This window comes from Corvus kubaryi, unplaced genomic scaffold (assembly GCF_017639235.1).
Source record: "Corvus kubaryi isolate FWS band 111438036 unplaced genomic scaffold, C.kubaryi_AGA036_p1.0 split3-37304, whole genome shotgun sequence".
NCBI lineage: Eukaryota > Metazoa > Chordata > Aves > Passeriformes > Corvidae > Corvus > Corvus kubaryi.
In genome coordinates, this window is record NW_024582087.1 from 48,778 (window position 1) to 68,666 (window position 19,889).

A 19,889-nucleotide genomic window follows, 5' to 3' on the forward strand; every position below is an offset into this window, starting at 1 on the left:
GAGCCCCGGGCCAGGAGAGCCGGGCGAGGGGCACAGAGTCCCCCTCCCCCGTGGGGATGAGTGTCCGGCAGCAACGGGGCTGTGTCCCCGGGCCGTTTGCCCCCGCAGTCCCCAGGCCAGCCAGGAGGTGGCAGGGCCACACCAGCCAAGGGACCGGAGGGACCCCTCGGGGCAGCTGAGAGAAGCGGGAGTATCGGGGGATGCCTGTCTGCTGAGGGGCTCTTATCCCAAATCCCTCCTGCTCCAGTCCTACCTGGGCTGCAGCCTTTTTAACCCTCTGTCTGCCAGAGCCCTGCCGACGAGATGTCCCGGGAGCTCGGCAGATGTTGAGTCCCCCCAAACTGGGGGAGGTCACCCCAAACCGAGGGCTTCCCTGCCTGCCGGTGCCTGAGGGGTGGAACCTTTCAAGCGTAGTCGTTCACCCAAGGCTTGTGATGGCTCCTCCTGTACCCCAGTCCCCCTCAGCATCCCAGTAACAGTGGGTTAGAGGAGGGCTTGGGCTGGCCCTGGTTAGGCGCAGACCTGAGTTTTAGTGAGCCCCACTCCTGGCTCAGTAAAAGGGTCAAGGGTCTGCCACCCCCTGATGCACCGTGGGTAAGGGATGCAAGGGGCATGGAGGGGGGTCTGCAAAGCCCCCTTGCACCATGTTGGCCTCTCTCATGGCAAACCAGCCCCAATGAGGCTGTTTGCCCCTTTCTGTTCCAGTTTGTCACCAGCCCCAGCCCTGTAGTGGGACGTACTCAGTGTCTGTTCAACCTCATTGCTTGGTCCTGGGGTGTCCAAGCTCCCTCATCCCCCGGGAAGAGCAAATAAGCAGGAATGGCGCACCAAATTCCGTTTAAAGGTGGGACGAATGAGGGGACAGCAGAGGGAGCAAAGAGGTCGCCTCCAGCGGGACAAAAAGCCAAGGGCTCCAGTAATTATCCCCTGTCCAAGGATTGTCCCCTCGGGGTCCTAGGAAGGGCAGGCTGGGGGTGACCTCCAGTTCAACCGGTGTTTGGGGCGGACTGGGCATCATTGTGGGTGTCTCCATCTCCTACCAAGATGGGGAGGGGTGGTTGCTGGGGGTCCCTGGAAGAGGTGGGTACTGGAATGCTGGGCTGAGGTGGGTTCCGGGCTGAGGTGGGTGCTGGGGTCCCTGAGTGCTTGGGAAAGGTGGGTGTTGGCGTCAGGGGCGTGCTGGTGCCTGGAGAATGTGGGTATTGGGGTTAGGGAGACGCTGGGTGCCTGGAAAAGGTGGGTGCCAGGTACCGAGGCAAGGCTGGGGGTGCAGATCCAACCAGACCCTAGGGTTTTCCCTTCGTCCTACCACAGCACGGGGGAACCCCCGCACCCCCCACGTCCCCTTACTCTGGGGGAGTACCGCGGCTCTTCGCCTTTAACGCGGGGACGGGCGGGGCCGCCGCGTGACGGCGGAGGGGCGGAGGGGCGGGAGCGGCTCCCGGTGCGGCGCGGGGCGCTGAGCCGGGCCGAGCCGGGCCGAGCCGGGCCGAGCCGGGCCGAGCCGGCACCCCGGGGCGCTCCGCAAGGGAGGCCCCCGCGCTCCCCCTGCCCCCTCCCGGTGCCCCCTCCCGGTGCCCCCCCTGCCCCCCGCACCATGCCCGAGCAGCTCAGCGTGGCCGAGTTCTTGGCCGTGACCGGCGAGGATCTCAGTTCCCCGGCCGCCGCCTTCGCTTCCAAGATGCAGAAGTGCCGGGCGGCCGTGGGGGCTCTGGAGGAGGTGAGCGGGGCCGGGGGGGGGGGGGGGGGGGGGGGTGCGCCGCGAAGCCAAGGTGGAAGGGCCGGGGCAGCCCGCCTGGGAGCGCCTCTGCGCCAATAGGTGCTAGTCCCTTGGTGCTTGTGCCTCCCTCCGGCTTCTGTTTTTTGAGGCCCACCCTTTCACCCCGAGACTGCGCTGGTCATCCTAAGTGGGTGGTTTGGGACCCTCGGGTGGGGGGAGGGGGGGGCGTTTGCATCTTCTGAGCAGCCCTAGCGTGGTTTTATGGGGGGCTAAGCCTGTGGAAATGGGCAAAGGCTTCTTTAAAGCCTGGTGTCCCCCGGGGCCAGGACATACCCCCCAGGACCCCGAAGCCAGGGCGGCCTATTTCCCTATTTCTAGGGCCAGGACATCGCCACCTGCCCCTTCTGGAGATCAAGGCATCCCTCCCCGGGGCCAGGGCATCCTTCTTTCCCACCGGGACCAGCACACCACCCCTGTCCCAGGGCCCAGGACATGTCCCCAGAGAATCAGCCCCACGTTTCCATCCACTATCGAGCTCCTGTGCTGGAGCCAGCCCCGATGGAATGTGGTGTCCCTGGGGGGTCTCCTCCTTGATTAAAGCCAGGGGAGTATTTTTAGCCTCCCCCCAAAATCCTCGGCAGCTTTCATGGGAAGGGCGGAGGTGGTGGGGTGCCTTCGTCCCCCTTCTCACGCCTGGAATAAAGGCAGTTTCCAGCTGGTCCTGTGGCCTTTGCCAACTCCTCTTAGCTCAGGAATGGCTTTGAAGGAGAGCCAGGGCTAGCAGGGAGTGGGGGGGCCCCAGGTGCCAGAGCTGCTGGGATACCTGGGGGCAGTGGGATGGGTGTCCTGGGCCTGGAAATCTGGGAACACACCATGGAGCATCCTGGTCCCCATCAGCACATGCTGGTCACTGCCATGGATCTTCCTCCCAGTCAGAAAGGGGGAGGCAGCTCCAGCCAGGAGGGAGTAGCAGGAATTTTGTTTGGCTGCTTGGAGAGGCTGTGGTTAAGGGACGCAGGGATGGGGGGGGAGACGCATCCCTTGGGAATGACAGGGGGGGTCTCTGGGATTGGCTTAGTAAAGCTGCAGCAAGCACGAGACGGAGCTGGGAATCATGACTGCTGTTGTATGTGCCATGGAGGGCACAGGGCTGAACCCCCTATCCCACTGGAGGCTCTGGGGAGGGGGCCAAACCACTGCCAGACCTTTGGCATCCTTATGTCCCAGCGCAAGGGTAGGAGGGAAATCCAACCAAACCAGCTCCACGCTATCCTTGGAGCCCCAACGGGTTGATAGCATGAGGCAAGGGGGATAATCAGTGGCAGATTTGGGGATCACTGGGGCATGGGAGAGACACTCTGTGACCAAACCGAGCCATGGTCTTTCCTGTTACCACCCCACGTCCTGGGTGGTGGCTTGGCGAGCAGGAGGGAGCGAAGGATGCCAGTCGTACTAGCAGCAGTCAGTGACTGCTGGGTGGGAAGGGATGACTGTATCTCATCAGGACCCTGGGACAGAGCATGGCCACACGCACCCAAGGTGGGAGCAGGTCCCAAATTGGGGGCAGGAGCGAGCAGGGAAAGGACTGGAGATTGCTGCTCAACATTGAGGAGACATCCTGATGTTGGCCGGAGCTACTGTGTGCCTCAGTTTACCTCCTGAGATTAAAGAGGGCTCTCCCCTCCCACGGGGTTTGTGTGACTTCAGAATCCTTGGGGCTGCTGTGGAGACAGAACCTGAGGTCTCTGGAGTGGGCTTGGAAGGTCAAATCCAGCCCTTGGTGGTTGGTGCTGGGTGCTGTTGGAGGAGAGGGGGAGTGCATGATCCTCGCATGTCAGAGGGGACTGGGCACCTCTGGGCTGGGGAAGGGTGACGTGGCAGAGGCTGCCAGCAGATGAGCTCCCGGGTCACCCTGTCACCAGGGCAGTGCCACATCTTGCTCCTGGCCTGGCAGCTTGGCACCCCGGCTCTGGCACCCATGGTGGCTCCTTTGCTGGATAGCACAAGCTGGCAGCGGCGGGGAAGGTAGAAGAATGGCCTCCATTGAGCATCCTGCCTGGGGTCCCCAGGCTGCGAGTCTGGCTAGCTGTGGTGCAGGTGTGCATTCATCCCTTCCTCCGTCCCATGGGGAATTCCTCCTGCTCCTGTCTCTGTTGTGCTCAGCTGCCCCCTGACCAGAAGCCCTTGAGCTGGGCCCGGGGGATGATGGGTGCCACCGCGGGCTCCAGACATCTCTGCCCTTCTGCTGCTGAGCAGCCAAGGCTCCTGTTCCCGGCAGCCAGCCTGGTACATCGGGGACGCAGCTGCAGGCAGCACCGGACAGTGATTCTCTCTGCATTTACCACCCACATACTTGTCTCTGCTTGCCCTGTGCCCACTGGTCGACTCGTGGACCCCTTCCTGAAAGCCCTTGTGTCCTTCCCTGGATCATCCCTGCTCTGTACCAGCCCTGCATTCTGCATCCTGCAGCTGTGAGCTGGCACCAGGATGAGCTGCTCTGTCCTGGGCACTTGAAGGAGTTTCTTCCCACACTTGACCAGTGGTGCTTTCAAAGCATCTCGTGCTGCCTCAGTTTCCCCTTCCCAAGATTCTGCCAGGGTTGCAAGCCTGGAGCATCCAGACATCCAGCCCTGGCTTCCCCCAGAGGCAGGGAATATCTCTGCTCTGGAGAGTTTGGTGCACCTGGATTTGACACAGAGAAGGGCCGTGGGGGGCTTTGGTGCACCCCTACGTTCTCCCCACCGTAGATGCATTGCAAGACTCCCCTGAGCAGGGGGTTTGGCTCCCACCTCAGCCCCAGTCCCCTCCCAGCCAGCTCATCCTGGCAGCATCCCATCCCACGAGGAGAGCAGTGCTGAAGCCAGGCTGACCCTGCTGTCAGGAAATCAGCCTTGACATAAGCCTGAAAACCTTCGACAGAGCTCAAGCAGAGAGAGAGTCTCTTTATTGTAATTCCTCCGAGGTTTCATCCCTGCCCTTTTTTGCTGTTCACGCCCTCTAAATATTTCCAGCCTGTTATCATGGCTCTGGTACCTGCAGCCAAGCCACCCTTAACCCTTTCCTGATGCTGGGGCTGGTGCGTGCTCAGATCCTCGGGCTGGGAGCACCCCAGCCCCCTGCCCTTGGGTTGAGTGGGGCTGAGTTTGTCGTAGTGCTTGGGTGGGGTAGAATTTGTCGTGGTGCTCAGTGGGCAAATCAGGGCTGTACAGGTAGGAAGAGATGGGGGGATGGGAAGAGCTCTAAACCAGAGCAGGATGTGGCCCATGGGGCTGCAGGGAGGCTCATGGTGTTGGGGACCATGGGTAAGACCCTGCATGAGCTGGGGGGGCTTTGAAAGCCACATTCCTCCTTGTGGGATTGTTGTGGTTTAGCACACAACCGGCACAAGGGTTTATGGGATTTAGGTCCCCATCAGCAGGAGGTGGGTCCTATCTTTGGCTCTGTGGGGAGCTGGGCACCCTCACACATCACGCCTGGTTCTGAGCCATGGGGATGGGCTGATGTGCTACGTGATGCTTCAACCCCTCCCTTGTTGAAAGTCCCTGCAAGCGCCAGCGAGGCATTTTCTGTGGTTAATAGAAGCTGCTGGGATCCAAAGAGCCTCTCACCTCCTGCTACTGTCTTGCTCAAACCCTCCTCCCTGGGGCCAGCCAAAGTCCTGCCTGGCAGCAAAGCCACGGGGACCACAGTCCTGGCAGGGGACCGGCTGGACGCTGTGGCTCCAGCATCCCCAGGATGCCTGCAGCTCCTTTCCCAGGCCTGGGAGCTTGGATGCTGCCCCACACATCTGCACAGCAGAGCTGCAGCCTTTCCAAGGGCCAGCTGGGCTGGGGGAGTGGCAGCCGTGCTTGGCTAATGAACTCCATTTGTTTTCTCTCTTTGCTTTTGCAGAGCCTGGATGGGGACCAAGCTGTGCTCCAGAGGATCAGGAAATATGTGAAAGCTATTCACATCTCTGGGCTCAGTGAGTTGGGCTCTGGGAGGTGATGGGCATTCGCAGAGCATGGGGCTGGGGGGGTTGTGATGGTCCCATCTTCCACCAACAATGGTCACACGGGTAGCAGGGTGGCCAAGGGTGCTGGTGAGCCTGGGGCTGCTTGCTACTTGGGTGCTACCAGCCAGCCAGCTGGGCAACATGCTAAGGTGCCAAAAATTGTCTTAAAATGATATAAAAAGGGAAATGGAGAGCCTTAGGAAGGTTGTTTTGGACATTCCAGTGCTGTCCTGCCGCAGGATCAGCCCAGCTTTGCTACAGAGGGATGGGGAGGTGGGCGCTGGCTGCTGATGGGACCTCATGATGTGACCTAGCAATGTACTTAGATGCCAAAAACTGTCTGAAATATATATAAAAAAGAAAATCGAGAACCTTAGGGAGGTTGTTTTGGGACACTGCTGCTGTCCTGCATCAGGATCAGCCCAGCTCTGTTACAAAGGGATGGAGAGATGGTGGGAGCTCACGGTGTGACCATGATGTGTCATGGCCATGACCCCGTGTCCCTCTCCGGTGTGTCCCCATACAGGCCACGTGGAGAACGAGGAGCAGTATAGCGAGGCCCTGGAGAACTTTGGCAACAACCACCTCTCCCAGAACAACCATGAGCTCTCCACCGGCTTCCTAAACCTGGCCGTCTTCACCCGCGAGGTCACTGCACTCTTCAAGAACCTGGTATGCTGTCCCAAATCTACTTGGATTTGGAATCCCCCACCAACCAGTGCAGCTCTCCTCCTTCCAGTTTAGCTGCCCTCCATCACATGCAGCAATTCCTACCTCCCACCCTGGGCTCAGAGACACATTCCCAGTGCTCTCAGACCATCTGATACCCCCGTTACTAGATTTATAGCTTGCTCCCAGCTCCCTGAGGCCATTGACACTGGGATCTGATGGGAAGCTGGGGCTGCTATTTTCATTTTTTCCCTTTTTTCTCGCTTTCTGTTTTTTTCTCACATCAATTGCATCTCTGATCTCGCTTGCCAAGAGTAAATCAAAGCCACGCTGGGCTGCACAGTGGGGCCATGGGGAGCAGGCAGAGGCAGCTGTGAGCCGAGCCACGAATGGCTCAGATGGAAAACTCAGCTCATGAATGGAGCTGGGTCCATGCATGCCCAGCAGCAAGTCCCTGGGCGGTCCCATGTGGCCCCCTCTTTGTTCACTTTCAAATCCCCCTCTCCAAAGGGTGTTTTTGGCCCCTGTCTCTGCTTAAGGAGGAAATTGATTTCTGCTGCCCTTCCCCCAGCAAGAATTTCAGATTTTTGGCGTCTTCCTCTTCCAGTTACCCCAATCTGGGCCTCCCTGCTCCTCCCCTTCCCCATCCTGGCTGTCATAGCCTGCTGGACTCCTGTGCTCCAGTAGGGCTCTGCAGAACTGTCCTGATGGAGGAGTTGGACAGCTCTGAGGGTCCCCACCTCCTGCCCCCCATGCTGCTGAGTGAGGTTCTGTGCCAAGACCCTCAACCAGATCCAAAAAGCTGTTTTTCCCCTCCTAGAGTCTCCCTGGTGCTGTCCCATTATCCCTGGTTTGGGGGTGGTCCTGTGCCCTGGGGCTGGGTTTCTTTCCAGGTGCTGCGGAGGACTAAAACCCTTTAAAAGAAATCTGGGTGCACTGGGGAGGTCCCATGGGGGTGCTGGAGCTGTTCTCACAGCTCTAAAATGGGGTGCTGCTCCATGGGGTGCACGGAGGGATGCCAGGACAGCAGTGGCCTCCCATGTCCCCACCTCATGGACCCCTGCCCAACACTGGTAGGGATGGTGGTGGCTGCGTTGCTGTCCCCAAACCCCAGCAAAGGGAGACATTTTGGGAAGCCCCTTTTGGGAAGCCCCTTTGACATGGGTGAGCTCTTTGTATCACAGGACCGTGGAGGGGCTGGTCGTGTCGCTGGGTGCTGGGGACAGGGGTGGGGATAGGGACGAAGTGCCAGTGGAGGGAGATAGCTTTGGTTTTGGCAGCTGTAGTGCTGATGTGGTTTGTGGGAAGGGCCACATTTGTCAGACATCTTGCAGCCAGCTCCAACAAGCCGCAGCCTGCCCTCTGCCAGGAGCCTGGATTCAGCCCTACTTCCAGCCTCTTTAACCCTTCCTGGGGCAGTGATAGAGTTGGGGGGAGGTCCCTGACACTGAGAAGGACCTGGAGCTCCAGCTTCCTGACTTCCCCCACCATGGGGTGACCCTATCTCTACCTTCTACAGGTGCAGAACCTGAATAACATCGTGTCCTTCCCCCTGGACAGCCTGTTGAAGGGGCAGCTGAAGGATGGCCGCCTGGTGAGTCCTGTTCCCAGGGTCACTCATTTGGCAACGTTCTGCAGCGAGACCCCTGGTATGTACTCAGCTCATGCCTGTGGCCAGGAGAAGGAAGGAGCCAGTACCAGGGGCTGGAAGGAAGCAGTGAGGGTTGGGAGTGACAGAAATAAGGGGTGAAGACCTGATAGGGACACCCCTCACCCCCAAGGGGTGCAGCAATGCAGAGCAAGACTCTCGGCCCCTTCAGTGCCACTGGCTCTTTCGCTTTCCCTGACAGCTGCCACCCCCTCTTTCCTTTGCCACAGGATTCAAAGAAGCAGATTGAAAAGGCCTGGAAGGATTATGAGACCAAAGTGTAAGGAACATGCTGCCTCTGGCAAAATCTACTTAATTCCACTCTGCACAAAGGTGTTTTGTCCCCGGGGTGGAGCCGGGCACTGATGGTGCCAGTTTGTCATGGGGCGGGTTCTGGTCCAGCTTTTCCCAAAGGGGAAAGGGAGAGGGGCTGGAGAGGGCCTGCAGATGTTGTTCCTGATCCCATCCCCACCGTAGCCTCCCACATGGGACACCCCTCAGAGCAAGGTCCCAACCCGCCGCCATCCCATTCCACAGGGGGAAGATGGAGAAGGAGAAGGAGCGAGCCCGCTTGGCTGGGGTCATCCAGGCCGAGCCAGCAGCCACGGAGGTGGCCGAGGACATGCAGAAGGAGCGGCGGCTCTTCCAGCTCCACATGTGCGAGGTGAGGGCTGTGCCAGGGGGATCGGGGACTGTTCCCCCCGGAACTGAGTCCCAGGGGGACGTGGGGGACCGCTCTGCTGAAAGTTGTGTAGGGCATCGGAGCCTGTCCCCATATTCAACACCGAAGCAGCCCCACCTGTGTGCTGTGGAGGACCCTTGCCTGTCCCCATCCCATTGTGTCCCTGCATGGTCCCAGCTCAGGGATCCCCATCCCATCCCCATATTGCGGGCCCTGTGGGATGCGGCTCCAAATGACACCCATGGTGCCCCACAATGGTGGCCTGGGGGTTCCTGCCATGTGCCCCCAGCCCCGCTCCTACCCCTTCCTTGGGTGGCGTTTGGGTAAAAAGTGAGCTTTTTGGCTAACATCCCTGAGGCTGGCTTTGTGGTTTTCCCCCATCCTCAAAACTGCTCCTGGCTTTGGTGAGGGGGTCACGAGTCACCCCAGATCCTTGGCAGTTCTGGGTCCTTGCAGTCCATGCTCAGGAGGTGACGTGGGAATAAGCGAAGGACGGAGACTCAATTTCAGAGCCCTACAGCAAGGAGGAGCCCAGCTGTCCTGGCTCCAGACACTCAGCAGCCTCATACACCTCAAGGGTGACAGAGCAGGGAACAAGTCCATAGTGGGTTGTTGCAGAGGTCTCCCATGTTCCCTACGGCCAGATCCCGGTGCTGCCCCATGCCCGCCCAGCAAAGAACAGGGGTTCTGGGGAGGAGGCTGCGCCTGCCTCAGAGCTGGGACCCAGCCAGATGAGTCACTCCCTTGAATAGCTCCACAGCACATGGAGAGGTGGGAGCTGGAGCAGGGCATGTGCACCCGTGTTTCTGCATGCATGAGAGCTGCTGCTGACCCTGGAAACGGGGGGGACAGTCCTTCTGGGGAGCTGGGGGCCATGTGATGCACATGAGTTTCTAGGAAAGTGGGTTTTGCTGCTTCCTGGGCTGGGAGCAGGGTCCTGTTTGACCCCATTGGGTGGTTGGGTCTCCCCGTCGTGGGCCATCTCACACCCTCAGGGCTATGGGAGCAGTCGGACGTGGGCCATGGGGTGCTGGGAGCATCCCTTTGTTCATGGGTCCCAGCCAGCACTGGCTGGGACACTCTGCTGCCACTGTCACTGTGGGATGTGGGTGGCAGGGCAGGGACATCCCATGCGAGCCAGGCACATGTGGCCTTTTCTAGGTGGGACATGGTTCAGGGGTACAGTCGTGCTCCCTGACATTGACTTGGCATCTCCAGCTTGCACGGAGCAGTTTAACAACCCTCCCCAGCCCACTGACCCCTCAGGGTGTCCAGAGTGCCTGGGGCATGGGAAGACTCCATTCCAGGAGCTCTGTTCCACCCTGGAAAGCCCCCAGAGCTCAGGGCTGCTTCCCCCCTTCCCTCACTCCCCACTCAATACCATTCCAGCAGCTGGAGAGGAGCTTGCAGGGGGAAAACTCTTCCCCTCCTTATTTTGCTTAGGGTGAGCGAGGCTCTGTGTCTATCCTTCCCTGCCTGCAGCTGATGGATGGGTTTGATGCATAAAGCTGAAATTCCCCATCCCACGGGGCATCTCAGCAGACCTCCGGTGCTGGTGTGCTGCAGGTGCTCACTTCTTAGAATCTGGTTTTTTGGGAATAAAAGGGCCATCTCTTAAAAAACATTTGGCCTTTTTTGTTGTGCTTTTTTTTTTCCTTCACAAGCTGCCTTGGAGTTTCGGTTATTTATTAACTCCAGAAGTAATGAGCAGCAGGAGGAGCATGCTTGGCTGGAAATCCTGGAGGCCTGCCTCAGTCCTTGAACTTTCCAGGTCTTGGAGGACTTCCAGAGCCAGGTTTTTTGAGGGTGGTCCCCAGCGAGCTGCCTTCAGATCCAACATCATGACTCGACTTCTTGAAACCCAGCCAGTGTTTTAACTTTCCTCCCCGTGCTGGGAAAGGAAGCAAGCGCTGGGCAGGCTTTTGCTCTTTCCTCTGGGATATTTTCAATTGGTCCTTGTCTCTTGTCACCTAACCAGGTGTCTTCTCCCCCTCCAGTACCTGCTAAAAGCCAGCGAGTCTCAGATGAAGCAGGGACCAGATGTCCTGCAGAGCCTCATCAAGTTTTTCCACGCTCAGCACAAGTAGGTGCCACCTTGGTCAAGATGGTTCATCCCTGGGGCTGGTTGTCACCCGTGGGTGACACGAGGGTCTGGGGTCTTCTACTCTCATCCCAGATCCATGAAGCTGTTGATGGAGATACTGGGCAGAGCCCATCACTTTCCAGTTTTCTCTGGGGAGTTGAAATGTGCTTTGTTGGCTAGAGGAGCTGTAAATGTGTCCATGGGGCTAGGGGAGGGACACTGGCTTGAGATATATCTGATGATTTGGTTTCTGGATGGATTTCCAGGGATGAGCTCAGCTGAGCAGCTCTGGCATTAGCCATGGGGCTCGTAACAAGGGTGTTTGGAGTGAGGATCACCATCCCCTTGTCTTTCCCGTTGCTCCGTGAGGCTGGAATAGCAGTGTGTGGGAGTCATCATCTCCTCCAGCTCTCAAGTGGGGAAACAGAGGCAGGTTGAGACAGTCACTCTGGTTAAAAGCATGTCTTTGACTGGGCCTGTGACCCAGGGACCCCCCAGATTGCAGCTTTTGGCAGCACTGCTCCCCAGTGAGTTGAGCTGGGATTGAACAAGAGGCCAATCCTGCATCCCAAACTCCCCAAATACTTGGGGTATCCAGACCCCATGGGCTGGGCTTGGCCTTTGCTGCGCTCTCTCCAGATCCCCGTAGCCAGGGAGCCACAAAGCAAGCGCAGCTTTCCAGGGAGGGGATCGCCATGATCTCCTGCCACATTTTCTCTAAAACCCCTCTTTTTTCCTCCATCCTCCCCATCTGCATCTTAATCACCCTCAACAAACACCCAGTTTCTTCCAAGACGGCTGGAAGGCTGCCCAGAACCTCTACCCCTTCATTGAGAAGCTCGCTGTGTCCCTCCACGCGGTAAGGCCTTCACACTGCCATCCAATGCCCCTCAGACATGTCTCCCAGGGTGCCACCCCCCTGTCCCCGTGCCAGCCCCTGAGAACACCTGCGCTCAGCGCAGCACTGAGGGCAGCTGCTCCCTTTCCAGCTCCACCAAGCACAGGAGGAGGAGGTGAAGCAGCTCACGCAGACCCGCGACTCCCTCCGCAACCTCCTGCAGCTGGAGAACAAGGAGGTGAGACCCCCAGGATGGGCAGGGTAGAGCTGAGAAGGAGCATGGGGAGGGTCCCCTAGGGTTAGTTCGGGGATGGGGAGCAGAAGGGAGAGGATAGCTGTGTTAACCTCTCCAGGGACCTGGTGACGTTTGGATGCTGTGAGGGCATGGGGGTGTCTGGCATCCTGCCAGGCACACGGCACCCACGTAAGGACAAGGTCGCTTGGGGCAGCAACCGCCTCTGTGCCTCTCACTTTGCTTTTTAATTGTCTTTTTTCAGGAAAACTTGAGCAGGAAGAACTCTGGTAGTGGCTACAGTATCCACCAGCACCAAGGCAACAAGCAGTACGGGTCGGAGAAGTCAGGATTCCTGTACAAGAAGAGCGATGGGTGAGGATGAGAGTTATCCTGGAGAGCTCCCGGCTTCAACCCAATGCTCATGTTAATGTTAATGCTCATGGGAGGCCCCAGAGCTGGAATCCAGCTCACAGGACATTTAGCGTTCTGTCAGTTAGAGAAAGCAAAACCCCATGTCCAGAACACCATGAGGCCTCTGCTGAGGGCTGCCATGGCTGGTTTGGGATGTGGATGTGGGTGATGGCAGCTGTGCAATCCTCACTCCTCCTCTTCCTCCTTCTCAGGATCCGCAAAGTGTGGCAGAAGAGGAAGTGTGGTGTGAAGTATGGCTGCCTGACCATCTCCCACAGCACGGTGGGGACCGTGGGGGCTGCAGCCCTGACCTTTCTTTGTGCACCCTTTGGGACTTGGTGTCCATTGGATTTCAGGTTTAGTTTTGCCCAAAGTGGTCACAAATCTGCCTGGCTTAAAATTCAATACAGGATGGGACTGGATGGTCTAAAGAAGGCCCCCCATGTCTGACAGGGGTCCAAAGGAGGTCCCCCATGTCTGATAGGGGTCCATGGGAGAGGAGGGTGGGCTTGGTTGGGGCAGTGAGATGGATGATGAGGGTCCAGACAAGCCCAAAGGGGATGGGGCTGGTTGGGAGGAGAGGGATGCCCCCTGGTGTTGGAGGCTGGAAACTGCAGCAGGAACAGAGGGACATCTTGGATCCATGATCTCCTGCAAAGTGTTCCTGTTCTTCTAAAATGGGTCAGACAGGGTCCTGTGGGAAGAGATGGGATGTCTCAATCGTTACAGGGTCTGATTTGCATGGTTATCCCAAGAGAAACCATCTGCGGTGGTGGTTGTACCACCACAGTTTCCATTGGAGAGGGTGATGCCCATCCCATCCCTTCCTGGTCCTTTAACCCACGTCGGTCCTCTCACCCTGCAGATAAACCGTCCCCCTGTGAAGCTGAACCTTCTCACCTGCCAGGTGCGGCCCCATGCCGAGGAGAAGAAATGCTTTGACCTGGTGACACGTGAGTGCCTGCGGCGAGGTGCTGTGGCTGGGGTGAGGTGTTTGACCTGGAGGTGGAGGCTGTGGTGGGACCTCTCCCTTTTTGGAGTGGGTTTTCCCTCTGAAACACTTTGGCACCCTCTTGAAATGCTTTTAGTCTTGTTCTGGGTGTCTTCCTGGCTGTCTTTGCAGATGAAGGACTGATCTCTCCAAGGGGATCTAGAAAGCTGAGACAAAAAGAGGGTGTGACAAGGCTCAGGTGATGGAAGAGTGATGCGCAGTGATTTAACTTGGAATTAAGCAGCTCCTTTGAAGAGATTTCAGCTGATTCCTGCTGTCCTGGGCATCCCTAGATCATAGAACACTAGAATGGTTTGGGTTGGAAGCAACCTTAAAGATTGTCTTGCTCCACCCCCCCACCATGGGCAGGGACACCTTCCACTAGACCAGATTGCTCCAAGCTCTGTCCAAGCTGGCTTGAACAATTCAAGGGATGTTGCAGACACAGCTTCTCCCCTTTCACCTTCTCTCCCCTCTCCCCATCCCTGCAGACAACAGGACGTATCACTTCCAAGCGGAGGATGAGCAGGAGTGTGTTGTGTAAGTGCCACAGCCCATCCCTCCTCCTTGACGTGCCAGATCCTGCTCTGCCTTCCCCATCCTCCTCTTCCTCCTCCGTCCTGCCCAGGTGGGTCTCAGTGCTGCAGAACAGCAAGGACGAAGCCCTGAGCAATGCCTTCAAGGGGGATGGGGGCGGTGGCGGGGCGGCGGCAGGCACCGGGGTGGACGGCAGCGTGCAGGAGCTCACCAGGTTGGTCATCAGCGAGGTGAAGAACATGCCAGGAAACAAGCAGTGCTGTGACTGTGGCGCCCCAGGTATGTTACGGCCTGGGGTGTCCCCCTGCCCTGGGTGTGGGTCAGCTGTCATGGGGGTCACAGCATCTTGGGAGGCTGGGTGTGGTGCTGAGGCCCTCGCCGCTCCCACTGCAGATCCCACATGGCTCTCTACCAACCTTGGCATCCTGACGTGCATCGAGTGCTCGGGTATCCATCGGGAGCTGGGTGTGCATTATTCCCGTATCCAGTCCCTCACTCTGGATGTTCTCAGCACCTCTGAGCTGCTGGTAAGCTGCTCCCTGAGTCTGGAGGTCTCCTGGCCCCGGGAATCACCCTCTGCATCTCCCAAACCTCCTGGGACACAGGGTTCATTCCTTCTCCTCCATCCCATCTGTCTCCAGTTTGCTCCAGGGCTCGCAAACTTGCCTCAGTTTCCCCAGCACAGTGATCTGGGCAAGGGAGGCTCTGCAAAGCCATTTGCTGAGCAGGGGGCTGCTGGCAGCTCCGCAGGATTTTCTCCCTCCTAAAACAGATTTCCCTTGCCCCAAGAGAGCATCATCCTGGCAGAGATGCTGCTCTGGGAAAGTCCTGGGTGGATCCAATGGATTCCTTCCTTCTGGGATGGGATCTGGCTGGAGCAGGGTGAGTGTGGAGGGCTCGTGTCTCTCTGTTCTCTCTCCCTAGCTGGCTGTTAGCATCGGGAACACTCGCTTCAATGAGATCATGGAGGCCACGCTACCCACACAGGACTGTCCCAAGCCCTTGGCCAGCAGTAATATGTGAGTCGGGGACTTGGGTGTGCTGGGAAGAAGAGGAGGAGGCGGAATTGGAGTGCATGGTGTGTGCCCTGTCCTTGTCCCCATGCTGCCACTGCCCATAGGCTCTAAGACAGCCCTGGGATGAGGCATCCTGGTGTCACTGCCAGATTGTGGTGGGGATCTGCACCTCTTTGGAGGTTTACCCTTGATCCTGAGGCTTGAGGAGGAGGCAGGAGCACAGGGCTCCACCCCTCAGCTCCATGCCCATCCAAGCCCCCCTTCCGGCAGGGCTGCACGCAAGGAATATATCATGGCCAAGTACATGGAGCGACGCTACGTGCAGAAAAGCGGCCGGGACAACCCCCACAGCCTCTGGGAAGCCATTCGAGCCCGTGACCTCTTGGCCCTTCTCCAGGCCTTTGCCGAGGGGCATGACCTGACCAAGCCCCTGGCCAGCCCTGAGGGTCAGGTGAGCCCTGCAGGGAATGGATTTTCCCTCTCTGGGTGCCTGTGCTCAGGGTTTTCCTGGGGTTTGGGCAGGGGTGTGCTGGTGGGAAGATGAGCATCCTCAGGTCCAGCTTTCTTCTCTCCTACTTGTAGAAGATGAAGCATTGTTGAGGCCAGCTCTCCTCTCCCTTCCATATCTTGGGAGATGAAGCATCCTTGGGTTCAGCTCTCCTTTCCCTTCCATCTCGGGGGAGATGAGCATACATGTGTCCAGCACTCCTTTTCTCTCCATTCAGAGAGGAAGATGAGCATTCTTGGATCTGGTACTTCTTTTCACTTCTTCCTGAGGAAGATGAGCATTCTCAGGGTCATCTCTCCCTCCCATCTCTTGGCAGGATGCAGGCGAGCTGGCACTGCACGTGGCCGTGCGCCATGCCGACAGATCATCCCTTCCCTTGGTGGACTTCATCATCCAGAATGGGTGTGTCCCCAAGTGCTCCCGGTGTTCCCTGCCCCTCTCCCTCACGGGAGGAATGTACAAGATGCTTGTGTGTTCTCGAGCCTTGACTTTCCTGCTGTTGGCCTTGCACAGGGGAACACTGGACCGGGTGACACAGGACGGGAACACGGCCTTGCACTATGGTGCGCTCTACAACCAGCCCAACTGCCTCAAGCTGCTCCTGAAGGGCAAAGCTGCCTTCACCATAGGTGTGAGGTTGGGATGGGGGTTTTGGTGTTCTTCGGTGGGATGGTAGGGCTGAAACCTGGATTTTTCCCCCTTTTGTCCCTTGGGCAGTGAACACGGCAGGCGAGACGGCTCTGGACGTGGCGAGGAGGCTGAAGCACAGTGAGTGTGAGGAGCTGGTAAGTGGGATGGAGGAATGGGAGAGAAGCTCAGCATGGGGAGAGGGGACCAAAGCGCCTGAGGAGGGCTGGCATGAAGGTGGGGGGCTTCTGGGATGTGTCCCTCCAGTGCCCTATGGGCTGCCCCATCCTGAGATTCCGCTGACCTGCCCCATCCCTCTGGCAGCTGGAGCAGGTGCAAGCAGGGAAGCTCTCCCTGCAAATCCATGTGGATTATGACTGGGAGCCCCCATCAGAGTTCCCCTATGACAGCGAGGATGAGCTGGAGGAGAAGGTACCTGTGGGATGGTGGTGGGGGCCCTCCACATCCCCAGTGAGGGGGCTGGGAGAGTGCAGACCCTTTTGGGGGGCTGGTGGCAGCGGGACATCCCTGGAGCTGTGTGTGTACCCCCAGGTGAGCCCCCTCCAGCGCTCCTTCAAGGGCACGTCACCACTGCCCGCCAACCCACTGCCCGCCTGCCCCCAGACCCGCTGGAGCTGCATGGGGATGGACATCACCAACAAGACCTACGAGAGCATCCTGGTGCCCTCACGCCCTGCACCCCGCCGGGCCCACAGCGAGGAGATCCCCCCGCCGTTGCCCCTCAAAAACCCTACGCGGGGTAGCTCTCGCCCCAAACCCAGCCACAGCCCCACCGGTAAGCCGGAGTGGGGGGTCATCATGGTGGGGCTGTGCCTTCCCCTGAAGACCAAGTTTATTGTCCCCATTGCATGTGTTCCCCCAGAGCGCCCTGAACTGCCCCGGCAGGCGTCAGAGCCCCACTTCTCTGGGGCAACAGAGGCACTGGCACCACGCAGCCTGCCTTGTGCCAGCAGCACGGGTGCCCTGGATGGCACCCCCAGCACCTGCAGCCCCACTGAGAGCCAGCGGGCAGCGTACTGGGAGACCCGCTCCGAGACGGACACTAGCAGCAGTCGGCGGGGGCCAGAGCTGAGTCCCCCACCCGGGCAGCTCCTGCCAGGCAACCTGGCCCCCGACATCCCCCCTGTCAAGTTCAGGTAGGGACCCTGCTCCAGACAGGGGTTGCACTTGGTGTTGGGGGGCCATTGCATGGTGCTGGTGGGTTGGCTTCAACCCCTGCCACCCCCACGGGCATGGGGAATCCCTGTGGAGCAAAGGGGTCCCCACCCTCTGGGGTCTCCAGAGAAGTTGGTGGTGACCCTGGGATGCAGGAGGAGACAAGGGCAGCTGAGGGGATGCTGGGTTGTCCTTGGAGATAATGATGCAGATTATTTGGGAGGACACCAAGATCCTCTGCAAGTTACCATATATATTTTTTCTTTCTTGGGGAAACTGTGGTGGGATGGGCTCATTTGAGGGAGTTTGGGTGCTGGGGACCTTTTCCGTCAGCATCCGGGGGCTGTGGGTGGGATCCAGGTCCCATGGAGGAAGCCCTGACCCCCCGAGACCTCGCAGGAAGGAGGACAGGGCGGAGGAAGGCACCTGCAGAGGGGGGTGACACTGTTCCCCATGTCACCCACAGCTCAGAGAGCACCCGCTCGTACCGGCGCATCAGCGGCATGGTGGGCAAAGTGGGGTTGGCCGGGTCCCCCCAGAGCCCTGGTGGCCCCGAGGACCCTGCTCTCAGCAAGGTGCCCCCTGTGCCCATGCCCAGGAGATTTGCTCCGGTAGGTGCAAATCCTCCTCTCTGCATCCCCAAGCATCCCAGCTCCTCTTATCATGGGGTGGCAGACGGAATGATCGGGGGTTGTATCCCTGTTGCTGCCCTTTGGGTGGCCTTGGGGGGTTCTGTCACCCCCTTTTCATCCCATTTCAGGCCAAGGGGAGGCAGAAGCGGGTGAAAGCAGTGGCTGACTGCAAGGGGGACAAGGCGCGAGATCTGACCTTCTCCAAGGGGGAGGTCATCGTGGTGACACGAGAGGAGGACGAGCAGATCTGGGTGAGTCACCATGGCACGGACAGGTGCTGGGATCCAAATCCTGGTCCTTTTCCCACTCCGGTTCTCTTCTGAAGGAGGCTGAGTTCTTCTGGGGGGGCATGGATGGGGGACTCTTGCCCCATGTGTGCATGGAGGACAGCTGGGAGGGCTCCACTGATGTGTCACCACAGCTTTGCCTCTCTAAGTCCCTGTTGGAATTGGGCAGGGGAGAAGTTTTGGGGCTGATATCTCAAGATAAGACTCCCACCCTCCTGAACCCTCTTTCTGCACCCCCAGGTCGGCTTCATCGAGGGCGATGGCTCCCGCACCGGCGTCTTCCCTGCCAGCTTCGTCCACCTCTTGCAAGACTGACCGGGTGGGGGTGGCCCATTTGTCACTGTCCCATTGGCTGGGACTAGAGGCAGCTCCCTGCTGGGGACTTGCTAGAGCCAGGCCACAAGGGACATGTGCCCAGGATCCTGGCATGGGACCACTGCTCTCCAAGGGGGCCCAGAGACCCCCTGCATTGGGAAAACCATCCATGGATGGTGGCGGTGGGGAGCTGAGGGGCAGAGAACAGACATGCTCGCTGCACTGGTGGGCTGAGGTTTCTGTGCCAGCCCCTGCTCCCACTGCTCTTCTGTCCTTCCTGTGGACTCTGCCCATCCCTTGGGTTTTCTTCTTCCTTCTCTGCAAGGAATTTGGGATGGGGGAGCTGTATTCGGTGTCCCCTACCCTCTGCCAGGTAGTCATGAAGCATCCTCCTCATCCTGGGGGCAGCCATGGACCCCCAGCCTCCTTCTGTACCCCAACTGTGAAGCCTTTGGGATAGGCAAGAAATGGGGGGGCGGGGGGGGAGTGGGGTGTGTTTGTGTCCATCCCCCACCCTGGCTTCCAGGAGCGGCCTGGACTGGTGGGGCTTGGGGATGCTCCAAAGCTTCTCCAAAACTGGTATCAAAATGCCATTCCCTGATTTGGAAGGGGATGGATGTTTCAGGTGGTACCACAGGGCCCCTGCCACGTCCTTCATCTGGGATGGGTGCTGGATCGCCGCCCCGGCACTGGGCGGGGCTCTCAGATGGGCTTTTGCAGCTTTTTCTAGGACCAGCATATGCCTGTACCAGTGTCCTTTGTGACTCGCCTGCCTCTATACCCCCTCAACTTACCCCTCTCATTTCTGTGTCAAATGTTTCATCTCAAAAAAGTCCTTTTTTTAATGTTTTCTGTCTCCAATTTATAATAAACCATCATTTTTTTAAGCACCTGGGAGTGTGTGGGGGGCACAGCCCCTGCCCTGGGACCCAGCCCACAGCCCCTGGCAGTCTGCAGCATGGTGATGCTGCTGCTTTGTGTCCCTGAGGCTCCCAGTCACTGGCATCTGTGATCACCCTTGGGGCAGCCATGTGGGGCTGGGCTGGTACATGGGCATCTTCCCAGTGTGCTGGGATGGATCCAGAGCAGGATGCTTGTCCTACAGCCACCCCTTTTGGGTGCTGGAGCAGGGACAAGCAAGAATGGCAAGGTTGTTGTCACCTACACATCCCACTGGCCTGTGCCCCATTGCTGCCCATCCAGCCAGGCCTGAGGGGCTCCTGGCTCCCACCTCAGGCAGGCACACCATCAGCCAGCAAGGCTCTGCTGTGCTTCAAAGACTGCAGGACATGTTGGCATGTCATTTGTCATCGCACAATCATGGAATGTTGGAAGGGGCCTTAAAGATCATTCCTTCCATCCCCTGCCGTAGTGGGAACACCTTCCACTAGACCAGGTTGCTCCAAGCCTGTCCAACCTGACCTTGGACGTTTCCAGGGATGGGGTATTCAATGTATGGAGTACTCCAGTATAAGAGCTATTCCTATATACTGGAATCCCACGTATATTGGAATATTCCA

The 19,889-nt window shown here is 58.6% G+C and overlaps 1 protein-coding gene across 3 annotated transcripts; it reads left to right on the forward strand.

The window, feature by feature from the left end:
* Positions 1–1,507: 1,507 nt before the first annotated feature.
* Positions 1,508–19,256, forward strand: ASAP3 (ArfGAP with SH3 domain, ankyrin repeat and PH domain 3). Of its 3 annotated transcripts, none has more exons than XM_042015451.1 (26): positions 1,508–1,720; positions 5,612–5,684; positions 6,241–6,386; positions 7,903–7,977; positions 8,262–8,311; positions 8,569–8,695; positions 10,711–10,796; positions 11,580–11,655; positions 11,786–11,872; positions 12,132–12,241; positions 12,493–12,562; positions 13,146–13,233; positions 13,763–13,811; positions 13,900–14,087; positions 14,202–14,335; positions 14,733–14,827; positions 15,095–15,275; positions 15,649–15,734; positions 15,846–15,961; positions 16,050–16,117; positions 16,284–16,391; positions 16,512–16,755; positions 16,843–17,116; positions 17,602–17,746; positions 17,896–18,018; positions 18,295–19,256. In XM_042015451.1, the coding sequence occupies exons 1-26, from the start codon at positions 1,598–1,600 to the stop codon at positions 18,367–18,369; spliced, it is 2,997 nt and encodes a 998-aa protein (XP_041871385.1). In that variant the 5' UTR covers positions 1,508–1,597; the 3' UTR covers positions 18,370–19,256. The 3 variants fall into 3 exon arrangements, with proteins under 3 accessions (XP_041871385.1, XP_041871383.1, XP_041871384.1); XM_042015449.1 differs by having other exon boundaries at positions 1,542–1,720; positions 16,584–16,755; XM_042015450.1 differs by lacking the exons at positions 1,508–1,720; positions 5,612–5,684 and having other exon boundaries at positions 6,363–6,386; positions 10,692–10,796.
* The last annotated feature ends 633 nt before the right edge of the window (positions 19,257–19,889 follow it).